General features: G+C 39.5%; 1 protein-coding gene across 8 annotated transcripts in view; it reads right to left on the minus strand.

Annotated features, from left to right (window-relative positions):
* Nucleotides 1-20,564, minus strand: part of IFT88 (intraflagellar transport 88) — a 120,795-nt gene that overhangs the window by 17,982 nt on the left and 82,249 nt on the right. For all 8 annotated transcript variants that reach the window (XM_003913644.3, XM_009191591.2, XM_003913645.5 and 5 more), the window contains 3 exons: nucleotides 18,467-18,519; nucleotides 15,996-16,061; nucleotides 5,284-5,390 (listed from right to left, as the gene is read on the minus strand). In XM_003913644.3, the coding sequence (XP_003913693.1) occupies nucleotides 5,284-5,390; nucleotides 15,996-16,061; nucleotides 18,467-18,519 (226 nt within the window). The remainder of the gene's footprint in view (nucleotides 1-5,283; nucleotides 5,391-15,995; nucleotides 16,062-18,466; nucleotides 18,520-20,564) is intronic.

The following is a 20,564-nucleotide window of genomic DNA, read 5'->3' on the forward strand; positions in this document are numbered from 1 at the left end:
CTCACTTCTCACAGACACCACTTTTTGTCCTCATCACTTTTGGAACTGACTGTCCCGCCTGCTTAGAGAATAAAAGGAAAACAGCATCTCTTTGGATATGCCAGCTGGCATGGACCCTGCATGGATGGCTTGGCTACTCCCTGTCCGTCTGCCCGTCCTCATCTTTTCAGCTATTTCCTCCTCCCTCATCTCCTCAGGAGACCCCCTGTGTGTCCCCTGGTTGGGGCTGGCTCCATGTGCTCTCATTATGCTTAGGGTCCCACTCTACCAGCTTGTCTTTCTCCTTCATCAACCTCCTGTGCACAGAGAATGTGGTGTTCTTTTCCAACTGAATGCCTATTTGCAGCTGAGAATCAGTGAACTCCACCATAAGGAGTCTTGTGTGCTAAACATTGTAATAGCCGTAGCAAGGATTTCTTGTGGAAGTTATAGAGAAGGCAACTTCAAAAGTAAAACCAAAACATTGATCAAAACCTTAGTTTGATAAGGTTCTAAGTTCAAAGAACTCCCTAAGAATGTGCCTACTATGTAAGAAAAAAAAAAGAAATCTCAACTGTCAAGACTCGGTTAACTGCACATCTCTCAAACCATTCACACAACAGAGCTCTGCTCAGTAGTGTTTTCAGGCATGATCTAAGTTCTTCCTTCGGAGATGCAAAGTAAACACCCAAGAGATAGAGCTGCTGCAAACAGCAATCCCACTAGGCAACAGGACAGACTCTGTGATGCGCCCCCAGGTATTCCAGGGCTGCCCAGCAGCTGACCTTGCCCTTTAAGTGTGTGATGGAGGTAAAGTGGCCTCAGTGCAGTCCAGAGAAACTGAAGGAAGCCAGGAGGGGCCACATATACAGAGATGCTGCCAAGTCAGGCAGACGGAAAGTTAGAGTGTCCATCGTATCGACTGCTGTGTAAGTGAATAATCTTAGTGAGGGTAGTTTTAGCTGTGTGAATGGAGGTAGCCAAGGTTAGACTGATTTGAAGAGCACCTGGGAAGTGAGAAAATAAAGATCAAGTATAGATAAACTACATTGTTCTTTGGCTGGAAGGATAAAGAATGGTGACAGTGGGGCAGATCCAGAATGTGGGGCCAGAAGCTTATACAGTTTGGGGGAAACTTTCTGAGAAAGAGGATATAGAACTGTGAAAATGGGCTGGGCGCGGTGGCTCACACCCGTAATCTCAGCACTTCAAGAGGCTGAGGTGGGCGGATCACAAGGTCAGGAGTTCAAGACCAGCCTGACCCACATGGTGAAATCCCGTCTCTACTTAAAAAAAAAAATACAAAAAAGAAAACAAAAAACCAAACCAAACCAAAAAACTGTGAAAATGAAATGAATGCAAAAATAAAAATTTATTAGACAGAGGCAATGCAAATGAGGGCCTGCAGTTTAAGCTCCCTGACTCCACGGGGAACACCCTGGGCTGTGGGCATTGCTGCTCCTCAGGGCACACTGGGCAGGGAATTCCTGCCATGACACCACACACTCTCAGGGGCCCGAGTCTCACACAGACTCATCTGACATGCAACCCACCACAGATCTAGCACAGGCATGGGTACATTTTAGGAGCACAGTGAACACTTGTTAAACATAGTGATGACATTCTCATTGTATGGTATATGAGGGCTCAAGTAGGAGACACACTTTTCAAAATTATTTCCCTCAACTTTCCAGAGTTTTAACACTTCATAAAGTTCACAGAAATTCTTATCACTTTGGAGTGGATGTGAGGTAAGGCCTCATGGTAGATAAGAGAGGAAGCATTTCAACAATGATTGACATAAATGATTCTTATCATATCAACGCTAAAATGTGCAGGAAACAGCCATGTAACAAGATATGGAGCACAAAGTGATGGAATCTGTATTTACTGACATGGGAAGTGGTCCGTGTTATTTTGTGAAATGGGTGGAAAAGCTTATAAAACAGTATTTTTTGTTAAAATCTCATTTTTGTTTAAAAAAAAAGTCCCATTAAAAATATATGTGTTGATATATGTTTGTATATATTTGTAAAAATGCCTGGGAAGGGGGAATGATAACAGTGATGTCTAAGTGGTGGGATAGGTGATTTTCACTTTTTTCTTTATACATTTTTATTTGGATTAAAAATTATTTACAAAAGCAATTTTCCCGCATTTTTAAAAGAACATTTATTGTTTTAATAAATATGGAAAAAAGATGGGATTCCTAATCTGGAAAAAATATTATGTTATTCCCACTTTGGAAAAAAAAAATGAGAGAAGGCACAGAATAGAGGAGCAAAGTAGCCACAAATAAAATAACTGAACAAATTAAGTGAATAAATGCTGGAAGAGAGAAAATAAACATTTTTTCCCTTTAAACCTACTCTTTATTATGAATCTGTGACCATAAACTCGCATGCCACTCTTCTGGAGACTGGAAGAACCATTATGAGCTGGTGGATCCTATGGGTCATCCAGGATGGGCCACCCAGAGTGGGGTCTGGAAACCACTGATGGCCCACAAAGTACCACCTGTCCTCAATGAGATGAACAAAGGGCAAGTGCCTACAAACTTGCACAGCACCAAAATGTTACTGGATGTTGGACCCTGCTGATATCCAAGTACAGGATCATTTTTCTAGTAATGTCAGTGACAGACTGGCAAAAATCATTTCGCCACAGATAGTTTGAGAAGTTCAAAGCTAGAACACTATCCTCATTTTACAGCTGATAAGAATGAAGTCCAGAAAGGTAAATGTCCATTCCAGATCACATGGTTGACCAATGGTCATGTCAGGAAAAAAGTGCAGGGTTCTGTCCACCATACTATGCTTTTACTTCCTAAGAACTGGGTTTCTGTCCTATGGAACAAGGAGCAGTTACTTGTTACGTAGTTAAGGGTTCTTAAGAAGACTGGCCCTGACTGTAAATTCAAGAGAAAACAAAACTAAAAACATTCCTTAGTGGCTTCAATTCCAAAGAACCCATAAACGTGGCCTTAACTTCCTGTCCTCAGACCTCTGCCTACATTTTTTTCTCTCCACCCCAAACTCCAAGTGTCCAATCATGCCCACTCCACACACAAGCCCTCCGGGAGCTGCCTCTGAGTACCTCCTCCGGAGTGAAGACCCTCCCTCTCAGTCCCACAGCTCTGCCTTGAGTGCCTCAGGCACCAGGGCCAACTCCTGGGCCTCACTGTGTCCTCCATACACATGGGCATGGCAGATCATAATCAATGTTTTCCCAGCGAATCGACAGAGGCTAACACGAGACTATCTGAAATCAATGGCCTTGAAGAAGTGACTGGTGATCTTATCCTAGAAAATGTAATCAACACGCAAATCACCACCAGTTTTGTACTAAGGATATATTCTGATCAGTAGTTTTGCTGACTTTTGTCAATAATATATAAATTGTACAAGACATTCTTATAGCCATTATTACACATACAAACTTTTTTTTTTAATTGCATTTTTTAGTTTGGTTACTTTTAAAGCTAAATATGGGATCTTAATACTGGATCTTTCTCCTTTTAAGAAATATAACCAAAAGGGTTTCTGCTTAACTCAACTGTGTGTTTATTTTCATTGTATTTTGGTAATAACTGGAAATTTGGGTATAGGTACCAATGATATATTAATTCTGAATGTTTCATGCTATTTTGTCAATCTGGCCAAAAGAAAGCATTTCTTGGTATTGTTTCCTGATTACTTCGGGGGGAAACTGGCAAATATTGAAACAGCATTTCTCTATTTGAATATTCTGAAAATTCAGAAATTTAATTTAAAAATTGAATATATTTTTATCTTCAGACTAGCAAAGAAAATATTCTGTATTTTGTCTCTTTTTTATTTTTGAGACAAGAGTCTTACTCCGTCGCCCAGGCTGGAGTGCAGTGACATGATCTCAGCTCACTGCAAGCTCCGCCTCCCAGGTTCACACCATTCTCCTGCCTCAGTCTCCTGAGTAGCTGGGACTACAGGCACCTGCCACCGCGCCCGGCTAAGTTTTTGTACTTTTAGTAGAGACAGGGTTTCATGGTTAGCCAGGATGGTCTCGATCTCCTGACATCGTGATTCGCCCACCTCGGCCTCCCAAAGTGTTGGGATTATAGGCATGAGCCACCGCACCTGGCCTCTATTCTTTCTTTCTTTTCTTTTCTTTCTTAATAGTTTACCTTTATTCTCCAACCTTCTTTGATGTTTTGGCTGTTTTTCTCTCCCTTTTTCATATTTAAAATATTCATTCCTCAAGGCTTTCTCTTTCCATTTTGCTCTATTCCAAACATACACTCTTGCTTTGACAGACCTCTTTGTCTGCTAATGTTTTTCATGTTCAGTGAAGCAGAAAAGCAAAACATATTTTAAAAAACAGCTCTGCTACATGGTTTACAGTTTCCAGGGGCTGGTCCACATCACTATGGGGCTCGCAGTGTTCAGGAATGGAGGGCTAAGAGTGAGTCTGTCTTGCCTGGCCAACAACCCAGTGCCACAATCGCTTCTTGCTGGCACTAATGAATGTACTATGTACAATGTATAAAGTTTTCTTCTTACCCAAAAATGTGGATCCCCCAAGCACAAAAAAGAGAACAGTCTTCTTTTCCATAATAGTTCCAGAAAGAGGACTAATTTCTCTGAAAAATCATTTTAGATAAAACTTCTAGTTTTAACATTTTAAAACAGGAGTTAGGGACTCAACAAGAGAAATTACCCTGACCCACATAAACCTGAATTGGTTTATCTTCCTCTCTTAAGTTTATACAAATCTTTTTCCATTTTAAAACAATTTTTAAAAATCCATCACCTGATATATTTTATGTCTACTTTTTCACCTCTTAAATCAGCTTCTATATCCTGAGTTGGTGTTTGATCAAGGTAACCCTTCAGGAGCATAAAGCCTGAGTGCTTCTCAAACTTTGGTGACAATAAAAATCACCTAGAAAACTTGTTAGAGCACACACTCACAGATTCCATTGTTGCAGAGAAGTAATTGTCTCTCATGGTCCACAGGACTTTCCAATTAAAATTATGTCTTCAAATTAAACTGTAAGTTATTTCATGTTGTGGAAAATTATTTGTCGGTTAGTAGCTATCCACTAAGATAATATGAAATCTAGTGCACTTTCTCTCCCTGGGAATCCACTTTTGCCAGAATTTTATCCTCAAACTAGAGTTTTAATTATTCCTCTTATTATGTTAGAGCAGAAAAAAAATTTCAACTCTGTTTTCTTATAGAAGTTCCTAACATCACACATTTGAGCTATAGAAGGCTGACATTCTAAAAATTAACAGATAGCAGTTTTGGGCCCATATGAGATACCTGTTCCCTTATTTCTTTCATTTTTTCCAACCTCTTCAGTTTTCTGGCATATTCTTGAGCATCTTTTAATCCAAGATCTGTGCAGAGACGAACCAAGAAACGCAGACCTAAATTGTAAAATATAGATTTAGGAAAGAATATAGGCACAGTCTATTTGTTAAAAGCTTAATAAATCAATGAACTCAGTCTTTTGGGATACAGGTAGGAATGATGCTTACAAATAGTAATTTTCTCCTGAAAAATAATTACACTTTGCAATCTCTGGACCAGGGAGAACTGACTTCCTTGGAAGGAGGTTTAAAGGGTCTTTCTCCATGTGTCCTGTCCTCGCGCTGCCAGAACCTAGAAGGACCATGGCATAGGACACTGCTGGGCATAGGACACTGCTGGGCATAGGACCGCTGGCAGAGAACTCAGAAGGCAAGTGTAACATTTGTTCATGTTCTATAGCAGTTTCATAAATACATATAAAGAGCTGTAAGAGAGACTAGGCTAAAAAGTATAGGCAATTTATACATATAATAATAATTACTAATAAATGTTATTACTGTCAGTAAATTCATTTTTAAAATAAGTATTATTCACACTGTGCAAAGTACTAGGAAGATAAAATAGATGTATTTTACAGTTGCTGGTCTTACAGTTGACATCAAATATATAAAATAATCACAATAAAAAGTTTTGTGTTCATCATGTTTTGTATACAATAACAACAACAAAATCTTCCATCACTTTATACATATCACCAGATGACATATTGTTTAGTTCTGCTTGCTATTGGGTCTTACAAAATGGTATTGTTCTGTTTACAGTCTCCTGGAATTTGCTTTTTCATTCAAGCTTGTGTTGCTTCTAAAATCAGCAACATTTAAAAACATTCAGTAAATGCTAAAAACAATAATTCTGCTCTTACATTTATAAGAATGGCCTTTGTCATTTGTGGTCTAAATTACTTTAAAATATTTTAATTATCTCATTTAAAAATAATATTTTCCTTCAATACAACTGCAATGCAGGTCATTATAGAGAATTTATAAAACATACAAAGGTAAAAAATAAAAGTTACTCATTACTCATCCATCCAGAGACAAAACCAAAGATTTTCGTATTTCTTTTTATGCTCCTCAGTTACTTTACAGTGGAATTACTGAATCCAAACATTATGACTTTTTTTTTTTTTTTCTGAGACAGAGTCTCACACTCTGTCACCCAGGCTAGAGTGCAGTGGTGCGATTTTGGCTCACTGCAACCTCCGCCTCCCGGGTTCAAGCGATTCTCCTGCCTCAGCCTCCCAAGTAGCTGGGATTACAGACACCCACCACCACGCTCAGCTAATTTTTGTATTTTTAGTAGAGACGGGGTTTCACCATATTGGCCAGGCGGTCTATCAATTTTGTTGATCTTTTCAAAAAACCAGCTCCTGGATTCATTGATTTTTTGAAGGGTTTTTTGTGTCTCTATCTCCTTCAGTTCTGCTCTGATCTTAGTTATTTCTTGCCTTCTGCTAGCTTTTGAATGTGTTTGCTCTTGCTTCTCCAGTTCTTTTAATTGTGATGTTAGGGTGTCAATTTTAGATCTTTCCTGCTGTCTCTTGTGGGCATTTAGTGCTATAAATTTCCCTCTACATACTGCTTTAAATGTAGTCCCAGAGATTCTGGTATGTTGTATCTTTGTTCTCATTGGTGGCATTCTCTGTATTTCCTGAATTTGAATGTTGGCCTGCCTTGCTAGGTTGGGGAAGTCCTCCTGGATAATATCCTGAAGAGTGTTTTCTAACTTGGTTCCATTCTCCCTGTCACTTTCAGGTACACCAATCATACGTAGATTTGGTCTTTTCACATAGTCCCGTATTTCTTAGAGGCTTTGTTTCTTTTCACTCTTTTTTCTCTAATCTTGTCTTCTTGCTTTATTTCATTAATTTGATCTTCAATCACTGATATCCTTTCTTCCACTTGATTGAATCGGCTACTGAAGCTTGTGTATGCTTCACAAAGTTCTCGTACTGTGGTTTTCAGCTCCATCAGGTCATTTAAGCTCTTCTCTGCACTGGTTATTCTAGTTAGCCATTCGTCCAGCCTTTTTTCAAGGTTTTTAGCTTCCTTGCAATGGGTTAGAACATGCTCCTTCAGCTCAGAGAAGTTTGTTATTACCGATCTTCTGAAGCCTACTTCTGTCAGCTCGTCAAACTCATTCTCCATCCAGTTTTGTTCCCTTGCTGGCAAGAAGCTGTGTTCCTTTGGAGAAGAAGAGGCATTCTGGTTTCTGGAATTTTCAGCCTTTCTGCTCTGTTTCTCCCCATCTTTGTGGTTTTATCTACCGTTGGTCTTTGATGTTGGTGACCTATGGATGGATTTTGGTGTGGGTGTCCTTTTTGTTGATGTTCATGCTATTCCTTTCTGTTTTTTAGTTTTCCATCTAACAGGCCCCTCAGCTGGAGGTCTGTTGGAGTTTGCTGGAGGTCTACTCCAGACTCTGTTTGCCTGGGTATCACCAGCAGAGGCTGCAGAATAGCAAATACTGCTGCCTGATCCTTCTTCTGGAAGCTTCGTCCCAGAGGGGCACCCATCTGTATAAGATGCCTGTCAGCCCCTTCTGGGAGGTGTCTCCCAGTCAGGCTACATGGGGGTCAGGGACCCACTTGAGGAGGCAGTCTGTCCGTTATCGGAGCTTGAACACTGTGCTGGGAGAACCACTGCTCTCTTCAGAGCTGTCAGGCAGGGACGTTTAAGTTTGCAGAAGCTGTCTGCTGCCTTTTGTTCAGATATGCCCTGCCCCCAGAGGTGGAATCTGGAGAGGCAGTAGGTTTTGCTAAGCTGTGGTGGGCTCCACCCAGTTCGAACTTGCCTGCTGCTTTGTTTACACTGAGCACATAGAACCACCTACTCAAGCCTCAGCAATGGCAAACTCCCCTCCCCCTACCAAGCTCCAGCATCCCAGGTTGATCTCAGACTGCTGTACTAGCAGTGAGCAAGGCTCCATGGGTGTGGGACCGGCCGAGCTAGGCACAGGAGGGAATTTCCTGGTCTGCTGGTCATGAAGACTGTGGGAAAAGCACAGTATTTGGGCAGCAGTGTACTGTTCCTCCAGGTACAGTCACTCACAGCTTCCCTTGGCTAGGAAAGGGAAATCCCCTGATCCCTTGCGCTTCCCAGGTGAGGCGACGCCCTGCCCTGCTTCGGCTCACCCTCTGTAGGCTGCATCCACTATCCAACCAGTCCCAATGAGATGAACCAGGTACCTCAGTTGGAAATGTAGAAATCACTCATCTTCTGTGTCAATCTCGCTGGGAGCTGTAGACTGGAGCTGTTTCTATTTGTCCATCTTGGAAGCTTCTCTTACTTATTTTCGTCTTCTTTTTTTTTTTTTTAGATGGAGTTTTGCTCTTGTCCCTCAGGCTGTAATGCAGTGGCACAATCTTGACTCACCGAAACCTCCACCTCCTGGGTTCAAGCAATTCTCCTGCCTCAGCTTCTTGAGTAGTTGGGACTACTGGCGCCCGCCAACAGACCCAGCTAATTTTTGTGTTTTTAGTAGAGATGGGGTTTCACCAAGTTGGCCAGGCTGGCCTCTAACTCCTTAACTCAGGTGATCCACCTGTCTTGGCCTCCCAAAGTGCCAAGATTACAAGCATGAGCCACCACGTCTGGCCTTCTCTTACTTATCTTCTGTATCTTATCTTATTCAGTCCTTGTTCTTAGAATTATGGAGTAACATAGTTTTCCAATTACTACTATGATTTTCAGCTCTGTACTGCCTCCAGGTAGATTTTAATTTTGCTGTATATTTTTATTTTCCTTTTCTTTTTTCTTATATATTGTCCTATTATCATCCCCCTTCTTTTGTAACATCCTATTATCTTTTCACCTCAGCCTGTGACTTTCTGCCTCTGAAGTAAATAGAGGTTATGTATTTCTTGAATCTTACAGAAGGGGCCAAATATTTCTACAAATTTTCTTCTGGTTCCTGTAATAATTTTTTTGAACTCTTCTATTTTTCTAGGTCATAAAAACTATTTTTTAATGGCATTTTTTTTTTTCATAGCTCTGTACTGGCTTTCTCTTATTTGGGTTGAAATGAGGAAAGATCTATCAAGACCTTGTATTTGCCAAGAGTGAAGTGTATGGCCTGGCCTTAGTTCCTGTACTTGGACTACAAGGATGTTGATTAAAAGATCCTTCTCCTCTTCATTAGGCTGACTTTTACATATTCTCCTGTACGAGGAAGGTTCTAGTACCTTTCAAAACTTAACCTATCTATCCTATACTGTTATTCCTTCCCTGGCATTGTTTCAATTTTTCCTTTTCTACTAGATAATTCCCATTAGGCAAAGAAACATTCACCTCTATTCATCCTTTAAAAAAAAAAGTTTTCCCCAGCCTGGCAAATATGGTGAAGCCCTATCTCTACTAAAAATACAAAAAAAAAAAAAAAAAAAAAAAAAAAGAAAGCCAGATGTGGTGGTGTGCACCTGTAATTCCAGCTAACTCAGGAGGCTGAGGCACAAGAATTGCTTGAACCTGGGAGGCAGAGATTGCAGTGAGCCAAGATTGCGCCACTGCACTCCAGCCTGGGCAACAGAGCGAGACTGTCTCAAAAAAAAAAAAAAAAAAAAAGAGAAAAAAAAAGTTTCCCTGGACCTTGCTACATTCTTCAAATGTCACCCTCCCTTCTCTTTCCTTGAACTTCGAGTTCCAAGTTTTTCTTCTCTTTTTCCTACTTCTATAATTAATCATTTTGGCTCTGTTAAACATCTTTCAAATACATCTCCCCACATCATCCACCAACATTATCATTGCATTCTGCCTAAATTTCTGCTGTACGATTTAGGTAGGGCATTTGAAAATCTAGCTGTGTCTCATCCAGACTTGTAGCCAACCTTCTTGTTTTCAGAAGCAGCCAGCACACCTCCCATTTTCTGATGCCTCCAATTCCTGGGATTTCCTGGGGTTCTATGTCATGACTTGTTTTGCTTCTGCTGACTTCTCCACTACCTACCTACTCCTGCAGTTCTTCTGATCTGCTAAGCAGAAAACTTTCCTAAAATTTAATTATCTCTTTGTTCTTGTGCATTTATAATTTTTTTTTTTTTCTTTTTTAGATGGAGTCTTGCTCTATCACCTGGGCTGGAGCACAGTGGCCTGATCTCGGCTCACTGCAACCTCTGCTTCCTGGGTTCAAGCGATTCTCCTGTCTCAGCCTCCCGAGTAGCTGGGATTACAGGCGCCTGCCACTACGCCCAGCTAATGTTTTGTATTTTTAGTAGATACGGGGTTTCACCATGCTGGCCAGGCTGGTCTTGAACTCCTAGCCTCGTGATTCACCCGCCTCGGCCTCCCAAAGTGCTGGGATTACAGGTGTGTGCCACTGCACCCAGCTGCATTTATTATAATTTTTATAAACTGTCTTTTTTTGGTTTGTAGTATAAGAAAACACAAGTTCAATCTGCTGCATTTTCCACAATCAACTACCTTTTGAAACAGACTCTGCATCCCTCTACCTCTGCCCTTACTAATGCTGCTGTCTACCTGCAGTGCCTGTGCCTGTGCCTGCCTCCCCTCCGGATAAACGTACCCTTCAAGGCCACTTCAAACGTTACTTCCTCTGTAAAACCTCATTATGTCAATCGTCCCCTAGTTTGGGCAGAGTTAAGAGCGCCTCTGTATTTTGACAGCACTTGGCACATTTTTCAGTTATCTCATTTATTATCCCATATCAGTTAACTATTTGTGAGTCCTAGGAGGCAGAAATCAAGTTGATATATCTGTTGTATCCCCAGCACATAAAAAATAGTTGGTAAAAGTTCTGGGGAACAAATGAATGGATAAAGAAACAGGAAAGTCTTAAAGCTAGTGAACACTCATTTTTTTCAAAAATATTACTGATAGTATATATAATAACAGAACACAAAAATGTGTGCTAAACATGCTGAAATAAATGTATATGAAGATGGCCCCAACTTCTCCCTAAGTGCTTATTTAACACATCCTCTTGGACACTGAAGAGGCAGTTCAAACACAACACATCTGAAAAAAGGGTTTGATTTTTCCCTCCAAAAGCTGCTTCTTCCCCAGTTTCTCACATCTCAGTGGATGGCAGCTCCATCCTTCCAGCTGCCCAGAGCTATATTTGTGCAGTCACCCATGACACTCTCTCCCTCATGTCTCACATCTAAATGGCCAGCAAGTGCTAGCACTGATACCTTTGATACATATTCAGAATCCGTCTTGCCTACCTACACTGCTATCTCATTAGTCCAAGTGAATACTGTGATTTTGCATTTAGGTACTGCCCACCCCAGCTTATTCTCATACAGCAGCCAAAACAATCTTTTGATTTGGATCTCAGGCACAGAAGATTGAGTTAATCATACTTTAGAACCTTTTGAAAACATATGTCAAATTGTATTATTCTTCCACACAAAATCCTCCAATGGTTCATCATCTCCCCAAAAATATAATTTGAAGCCTGTGAGGATCTACAGGTCCTGGCCCGCCCATTCTGCCTCTCTCTCCCCATCACATCGTCCACTGTGCTTCGACCACACTGACCTCCACACTGTCATGGCTTGCTTCTTTCTATTCTTTCAGGTCTCTGCTCAAATGCTAATTTAATAGAATGCCCTTCCATGACAACCCTGTCTCAAATACCAGTCCCTCCCATATTCTCTATCTCCTTACCTGTTTTTCCTTCATAGCACTTATAACTACTGATATTATTTGTTCATTGTCTTTTCTCTTCCCACTAGAAACAAGTTCCACGACACCAAAGTTTTGGTCCGTTTTGTTTTCTGCTACATCCACAGTGCCAGAACAACGTCTGGAACAGAGTAGTCACTCAACTCCACAATAATTTGTAAATATACAAGCAATTTAAGACCATTAAAGTGAACCAGGCATGGTGGCTCACGCCTGTAATCCCAGCACTTTGGGAGGCCAAGGTGGGTAGATCATAAGGTCAGGAGTTCAAGACCAGCCTGGCCAAGATGGTGAAACCCCATCCCTACTAAAACTACAAAAATTAGCTGGGCATGGTGGCAGGCACCTGTAATCCCAGCTACTCCAGAGGCTGAGGCAGGAGAATTACTTGAACCCGGGCAACAGAGGTTACAGTGAACTGAGATCACACCACTGCACTCTAGCCTGGGTGACAGAGTGAGACTCTCTGTCTCAAAAAAAAAAAAAAGACCATAAAGTATTGTAGAAGTTAATAGTATAAAGTAACTTAAAATGTCACACATTACTATATAAATTGCCTTTGCATATACATTTATATTAATAATTCATAATAAGAAGGTAATTTGTACTTTCTGCAAATAAAGAGTGGCTTAGGAATTTTTTTTTTTAGATTTAGAGATGCCCAGGCTGGAGCGCAGTGGCACAATCACAGCTCACTGCAGTTTGGAAGTCCTGGGTTCAAGTGATCCCTCCGTCTCAGCCTCCTCAGCAGCTGGAACTATAAGAGCACGCCACCATGCCCTGCTATTTTTTTCATATTTAGAAGAGATGAGGTCTTGCTATGCTTCCCAGGCTAGTCTTGAATTCCTGGGCTAAAGCAATCCTCCAGCCTCGGTCTCCCAAAGTGTAGAGATTACATGAGCCATCACTCATAGCCAGAAACATTTAATGTAAAGTAAAAATCATTATTTTTGGTGGATGTTCTCTGAAATTTAGTATATCATCTGTAACTCTGTAAAGCAGGTCAATTTTTGGTGAATAATATATATATATATATATATATATATTTTTTTTTTTTTTTTTTTTTTTTTTTTGAGACGGAGTCTGGCTCTGTAGCCCAGGCTAGAGTGCAGTGGCCGGATCTCAGCTCACTGCAAGCTCCGCCTCCCGGGTTCACGCCATTCTCCGGCCTCAGCCTCCCGAGTAGCTGGGGCTACAGGCGCCCGCCACCACGCCCGGCTAGTTTTTTGTATTTCTTAGTAGAGACGGGGTTTCATCGTGTTAGCCAGGATGGTCTCGATCTCCTGACCTCGTGATCCACCCGTCTCGGCCTCCCAAAGTGCTGGGATTACAGGCTTGAGCCACCGCGCCCGGCCTGTGAATAATATATTTTAAAACTAAATTATCCTGCTAGTTTTATCCAGAAAACTACTCTTCTTAAAACAGCACATTCCACGGGTGTAAATGTTTTTTCTAGGACTACAGTTAAGGTAGAGTATTGATTATATTTGTTTTGAAAATTAAATAGGCCAAAGTTATCTTAGACACCCCCTATGGCATAGACAATCATTCATTCGATTCTTAGAGTGACTCATACTCTTAAGAAAAAAACCTGGCCTTCCTTGAAGACATTCCCCTTTCCGGCCCAGTGCGGAGGTGCTATGGTTACTGCAAGAGTCTCAACTGGCATCAATTTTGCACCCCCAAGAGGCCCTGGCAATGTCTAGAGACATTTCTGGTTTTCCTGCGTAGGGGTGGGAGTGCTACTAGCTAATCTATTGGATAGCGGCAAAGGATTTTGTTAAACATTCCATAACCTCCTGGATGGCCTCCCACAATGTGGAACTGCACAATCCCACATGTCAGAGGTGCCAAGGCTGAGAAACTCTGGCCTAGCAGACTTTTGGGTTGCTCCACTTTCAAGAAAAGTTATTACTGCTATCTCTCATTTAATCTCTGAAGCACTAGTTCTCTAATGTGACTGAGATTAAGAATCACATAGAAAGTTCTTTAAAAAGAAATAGGAAAAAAAAGATGCCTGCGTCCACTGCAAATCTAAATGAAAATCTTTCTAGGTAGGGCTAGAAATTTGTACTTTAAAAAAGTTCTAGGCTGGGCGTGGTGGCTCACACCTGCAATCCTAGCAATTTGGGAGGCTGAAGCGAGAGAATCACTTGAAGAGTGATTTTGTTTTTAGTAGAGCCCCGTCTCTATTAAAAACAAAAATTAGTTGGGCGTCGTGGTGTGCGCCTGTAATCCCAGCTACTAGGGACGCTGAAGCAGGAGAATCTCTTGAACCTGGGAGGCAGAGGTTGCAGTGAGCCAAGATCATGCCACTGCACTCCAGCCTACGTGACAAGAAGAAAACTCCATCTCAAAAAAAAAAAAAAGTTCTAGAAGTAATTCCCATGTAGCCTATTTCCTGACTGGCATTTGTGAAAACTACTGCTATTAAATTAATGAGTCTACTTCTAATCAGCATTAGAGAACACCCTGCTCCTACACTCCTACCAAAGACCATAGCCAAGCTAACTGCTGTTGAGCATTTCTAGAGAGCCAAATGGAGAACTACGTTAGTGAAGAAACATGTAGTACATCTAGTCCTTGGCCATCAGAAAACTTGGCTCAGAAAAGATTTGTTTTTACTAAATTGTAATGCATTGTTTTGTGTTCATTGTCATCAAAGAACAAATTTGTTTATTTATTTGTTTATTTATTTATTTTGAGACAGAATCTCGCTCTGTTGGCCAGGCTGGTCTTGACCTCCTGACCTCAGGTGATCTGCCCACCTCAGCCTCCCAAAGTGCTGGGATTACAGGTGTGAGCCACTGTGCCCAGCCTTCAAGAACAAATTTTAACATGGTCGTTTCCAGCATATTATTTTATTTGCTATAGGGATGTTATTTAAGAAAATATCTACTGTATCTTTCAATGATTTTATCTACTGTATCTTTCAATGATTTTATCTACTGTATCTCTCAATGTCTAAAGAGAAGTGAATTAAGAGTTGAAGAAATACTTCTTCCCAATAAATTGCTTTATATTTCCACATAAAACAGTAAAAATTATACAACTACTTGTAATATTTTCTTTCCTTTGGCTGCAAGGCTATTCAGGGACAAATTTATAGTTTAGTGAGAATATGTTTTTCTTGATTCTGTTACTGCTACAATACTTCACATTAATACTGTAAGTTGCATCAATCCACTGTGCAACAAGATAGTAAATAAATGAATATCTTCTACAAAGATAACTTTACAAGTGAGTAAGCAGCATATTAACATAATGTTTTAAAATTGAAGTAACATTAAAGATTATTTGGGGCCAGGTGCAGTGGCTCATGCCTGTAATCCCAGCACTTTGGGAAGCCAAGGCGGGTAGATCACGAGGTCAGGAGTTTGAGACCAGCCTGGCCAACACAGTGAAACCCCGTCTCCACTAAAAATATAAAAATTAGCCAGGCACAGTGGCGCGTGCCTAGAGTCCCAGCTACCAGGGAGGCTGATGAAGGAGAATCACTTGAACCCGGGAGGTGGAGGTTGTGATGAGCCGAGATCATACCACTGCACTCTAGCCTGGGCAACAGAGCAAGACTCTAAGTAAAAAAATTATTTGCTATTATATCAGCAAGATATTAATGTTCTATTTTTATAAACCCTAAAATTATTTTCTCAACCTTAAAAAGTTGTTTACTAAAATGGACAGTTAAAAATGTCTTTCCTATAAAACACCACAGGTTTACAAACTTTGAAAAATCAACCATAGGCCAAATGCTTTCTTAAAATTCTATAGAATCTGAAATATGTATTTGTTTAGTATTAAAAAAAATTCTGTGGTATATTTAAATCCATCAACAATTAGTTATATAAAAATATGTACTTGCATAGTCAAATTTTTTGATCCTATAAAATATTTAAAGTATCACAAATTATAGATTGGTATTTACATATACAATTACTGTAGCAAATGTAATTATATATTAGAACATAAAATATGAGAACTTATCACTTCAAAGTTATATTATGTAATGCCACTTACATTCGACATTTTCTGGAAATTTTCTGTGAGTATCTTTGTAAGTATCTAATGCTTTTTGGTAGTTACCTATAAACAAATGAGAAAAATATAGCATATTAGCAAATTATAGAAACTAACAGGATTCAGAAAAATATTAATTTTAACTGACATACTGGCTATTTAATGGTTTAATAGAAAGGTTTCATGTTTTTTATACCACTCAATATAACTTTTAGAAGAAAAATGTACAGATAAAATAAATTTGAAATAAGGGTTAAAGCAGAAGTAAATGGGTGATAGTTGAAATTTAGCTTCTTCCTTTTTTTTTTTTTTTTTTAAGAGACGAGGTCTCACTCTGTTGCCCAGGTTGGAGTGCAGTGGCTATTCACAGGCACAATCATTATGCACTACAGCCTATAAACTCCTGAGCTGAAACAATCCTCCTGTCTTAGCCTCCAGGGTAGCTGGGACTACAGATGAACATTGCTGAGCCTGGTTCACTTTAAATATTTTAGTGGCAAAAATTAAGATCCACTCAATTTTCTAAAAAAGATTATTCCAGATGAACTGACAAATTTAAAAATAATCTAAGTTATATACTTATAGTAATGTCAATGTCATCCATTTAGTTGGAAAATATTTAAGATGTTTTTATAGTTTTTTTGGGCTGGGCATGGTGCTCACTCCTATAATCCCAGCACTTTGGGAGGCCGAGGTGGGTGGACCACTTGAGGTCAGAAGTTTGAGACCAGCCTGGGCAACATGGTAAAACCCCTTCTATACTAAAAATACAAAAATTAACTGGCCATGGTGGCGCATGCCTATAATCCCAGCTACTGGGGAGGCTGACGTAGGAGAATCGCTTGAACCCAGGAGGTGGAAGTTGCACTGCACTGAGATTAGTGCCACTGCAGCCCAGCCTGGGTGACAGAGCAAAACTCTGTCTCAAAATAAATAGGTGAATGAATAAATAAATGTTTTTGTGTTATTAATTTTTTTTTTTTCAGACAGAGTTTAGTGGTGCAATCTCAGCTCACTGTAACCTCCAACCTCCGTCTCCCGGGTTCAAGTGATTCTCCTGCCTCAGCCTCCCGAGTAGCTGGGACTACAGGCATGTGCCACCACGCCCAGCTAATTTTTGTATTTTTAGTAGAGACGGGGTTTCACCATGTTGGCCAGGATGGTCTCGATCACTTGACCTCATGATCTGCCCGCCTCAGCCTCCCAAAGTGCTGAAATTACAGGTGTGAGCCACTGTGCCCGGCCTTTACGGTTTTTTAAACATTAAAAAGTTTATAGAAAGCAATTTATTTTATAACAAAATAATTTAGTTTCATGTAGCAGCAAAGAATAGGAAAAACGAATTTAGGTCAAAGATCTTTCCTAAAATCTTAGCAAATGAGTTATAAATTTCTCTGGGCCTCTCTCTACAAGAGGGATGAAATAGAGACAGGAAGCATCTGACACAAAGCCAGTTCTCAATGCTAGCTGCTGCTTCTAACCTGTACTTCCATAACTGAAGCAGGCTATGTCTTTAAATAATTTAAAATAGTTCATATGGGTATATATATACTTTCTATATGACTGACGTTGAAATGAACATAGGCAATTGAGAACTCATGTTGATATAAATTGAATGTATATGGTATAGTCATGTTGTATATCCAATAAGAATTACAGATCCCCCCTAAAATGATTTGAGGCATACACTGAGTTATGTATTAAAACATTTCTGGTGCCATTCTGAAGGTGCTCACAGAGATAAAGAAGGAAACCTCCCCGCACACCGGGTGAGAACAAACTGCCAACACTTTCAAAACTTGTGCTTCCCTCTTCCCTTAGATTGAATACTTTCTTTTCCTGGGTCATTTTTATGCTCTATAAGAGGGATTATAAATTTGTTAACATTTCTCTCCCAGCTTGATCTTTGACATTTTATGTATATTATTCACTTCACAGTTAGCCTAAAACTAATAGCATCTCCATCCTTCAGGACATGTGTCATCAGCAAGAATTTAATAAAAGCAGTAACAAAACACAAACCAAGATAGCTAGTGATCTTCGGTATAAAAAACATATAGTCGCACTTGTCTCAGTGTGAGCTTTTCTCAGGCTTCACAAATGTCATAAATTTGGCCGAGCACACAGGACATTTAGAACCAACTGAGTAGAAAGTGGTCATATAATGTATACAGTATGCCCATTTTTTTTCTGTGGCTAACTTGTGAAAATGATTACATGTTAAGTTTGAGAAATAATAAATCTGTTTTTAAGAAAAGTATTGGAATACATGATTAATATCTACTTTGTAAGCACAACTTTTTTTGTATGTAGTAATTATTGTGTTTTTCACACAATGCTTTGAATATGTACAGTTATAAAAAGTTAGTGTTTTAATAAGCAGATATGCAACTGGAACACATTTATATGTATGATTATCTAGAAGGAAAGAAGCAAAATATCTATAAAATGAATAAAACTAAAGCATTTACCACTTCTTCTAAAACAACTAGCTACCATCAGCTGCCATTTCACTTGTGTAGGCCTATAAAAGAAATAAATGAGATGAAATTAGATATAAATCTGTGATGCTCAGTTTTATAAAGCTATATATCTACTATTTTATATTACTTTCTGACCTTTTGTTAGATCATTTTTATTATTGAAAACAGCAGATATATAATTTCCTTCAGTATTGCCTGTCATATTTATATTAAAACATAAATTTAAGTGTTCTTCAAAGTTCCTCTAGTTCATACCTTTATTTAGATATTCATATGAGAACCACTTAACCTGTTTGGTTAAAAACCACTGCATTCTACTTTAAACTTAAAGGATCATTACTTTTGCTATAATCTTTTATCATAACACTTACACTTGCTTGCAAATTTAGTACCTGAGAAGCAATTTTTGATCTAGTGTTTGAAGAATCAGGCTTCGACAAAAGAGAGAGTAAACAAATTCTACTAATCCCTTTTTGTCCCTTAAAAAGAAATTTCTTTTCTAAAATAAATAACCAAAACCAGGATTTCTAAATACTTCTGTTAAAAATATCTCAGGATGGCAAGATATGAAGACAGAAACACCTAGGGAACAATCTATGCTTGTCTCATTTTTTGAATCTCCTTTCTAAGTAGAAGCCGGACGGCTTCAAAGAAAACCTCAGTTCCTACTCGATTTGATGGCAAACCTACCAGCTTTGGAATCAGATAGATCTGGCTTTAAATCACAGCCCTGCTACTGGGGCAAGTTACTTAACTTCAAATCCATTGCCTACACGGCCACCCACTGTGATCTAAATAAAATACATATCTAACCACATTACTTCCCTCCTTAAAGCCTGTTACCTCCCTTCCACCTACATGCTAAATCCAAGATTCTAACCCAGTTTATCTACTTTCTAGATCTTTTCTGCCTCTCCAACTCATCTTCCACCATGCCTTGCTTAACATTTCATGTTACAGCACATTCACACAGCAGCACGGACTTCCCTGTATCCCCTGCATTTGCTAGACTCCTGGCTTTTTTATACACCACCATGTCTGCTTAGAGGGTCATTCCAACCTCTTTACTCTCTGCTCATGCCACATGGATAGATGACTGTTCCATATGCTCTCCTAACACCCTAGGATCACTTAACATTGCATTTACCATGTGGTATTATTATTTATGTTTCTGAATACATTACCTTCCTTCCTCTATAAAGATAACTATCATGACTTCTAACACTGTCAATCTAGCCTGTTTTTGAACTATAAATGAATACAATCATATAGTATGTAACTTTTTTTTTTTTGAGACTGGGTCCCAGTCTGTCACCCAGATTGAAGTGCAGTGGCATGATCTCAGTTCACTGCAACCTCCCCTTCCCAGGCTCAAGCGATCCTCTTGCCTCAGCCTCCCAAGTAGCTGGGACCACTGGCGCACACTGCCATGGCAGGCTAGATTTTATTTTTTTTAAAAGATATTTTGCCATGTTGCCCAGGCTAGTTTCAAACTCTTGAGCTCAAGAAATCCACCTGCCTCATCCTCCCAAAGTGCTGGAATTACAGGCATGAGCCACTGCACCTGGCAGTATCGTATCCTTTTATTAACTGCTGAATACTGAGATAGTCTTCAGATACCATGAAGTTTACCTACTTAAAGGACACAATACAATGGTTTTAGTGTATTAATTCTTTAAAATTATGATAAACTATATACAACATAACATTTGCCAAAATTTACCATTCTTAGGTGTACAATTCAGTGGCATTTATCACACTAACAATATTGTGCAACCATTACCACTATTTCCAAAACATTTTATGACACCAAACAGAAACTCTGCAACCATTAAACAGTAACTCTTCATTCCCTTTCCCACAATTCCCAGTAACTTCTGATCTACTTTCCATCTCCATAAATTTGCCCATTTTAGACACTTCATGTAAGTGGAATATTTGTTATTTTGTGTCTGGCTTCTTTCACTTAGCTAATGTTTTCAAAGTCCTTCCATATTGTAGCATGTAACAGAACTTCATTTTTATAGTGGAATAATATTCCATTTTATGTATATACAGTGGTCCCCCCTTATCTGTGGTAGATACG

This window comes from Papio anubis, chromosome 15, assembly GCF_008728515.1.
Source record: "Papio anubis isolate 15944 chromosome 15, Panubis1.0, whole genome shotgun sequence".
NCBI lineage: Eukaryota > Metazoa > Chordata > Mammalia > Primates > Cercopithecidae > Papio > Papio anubis.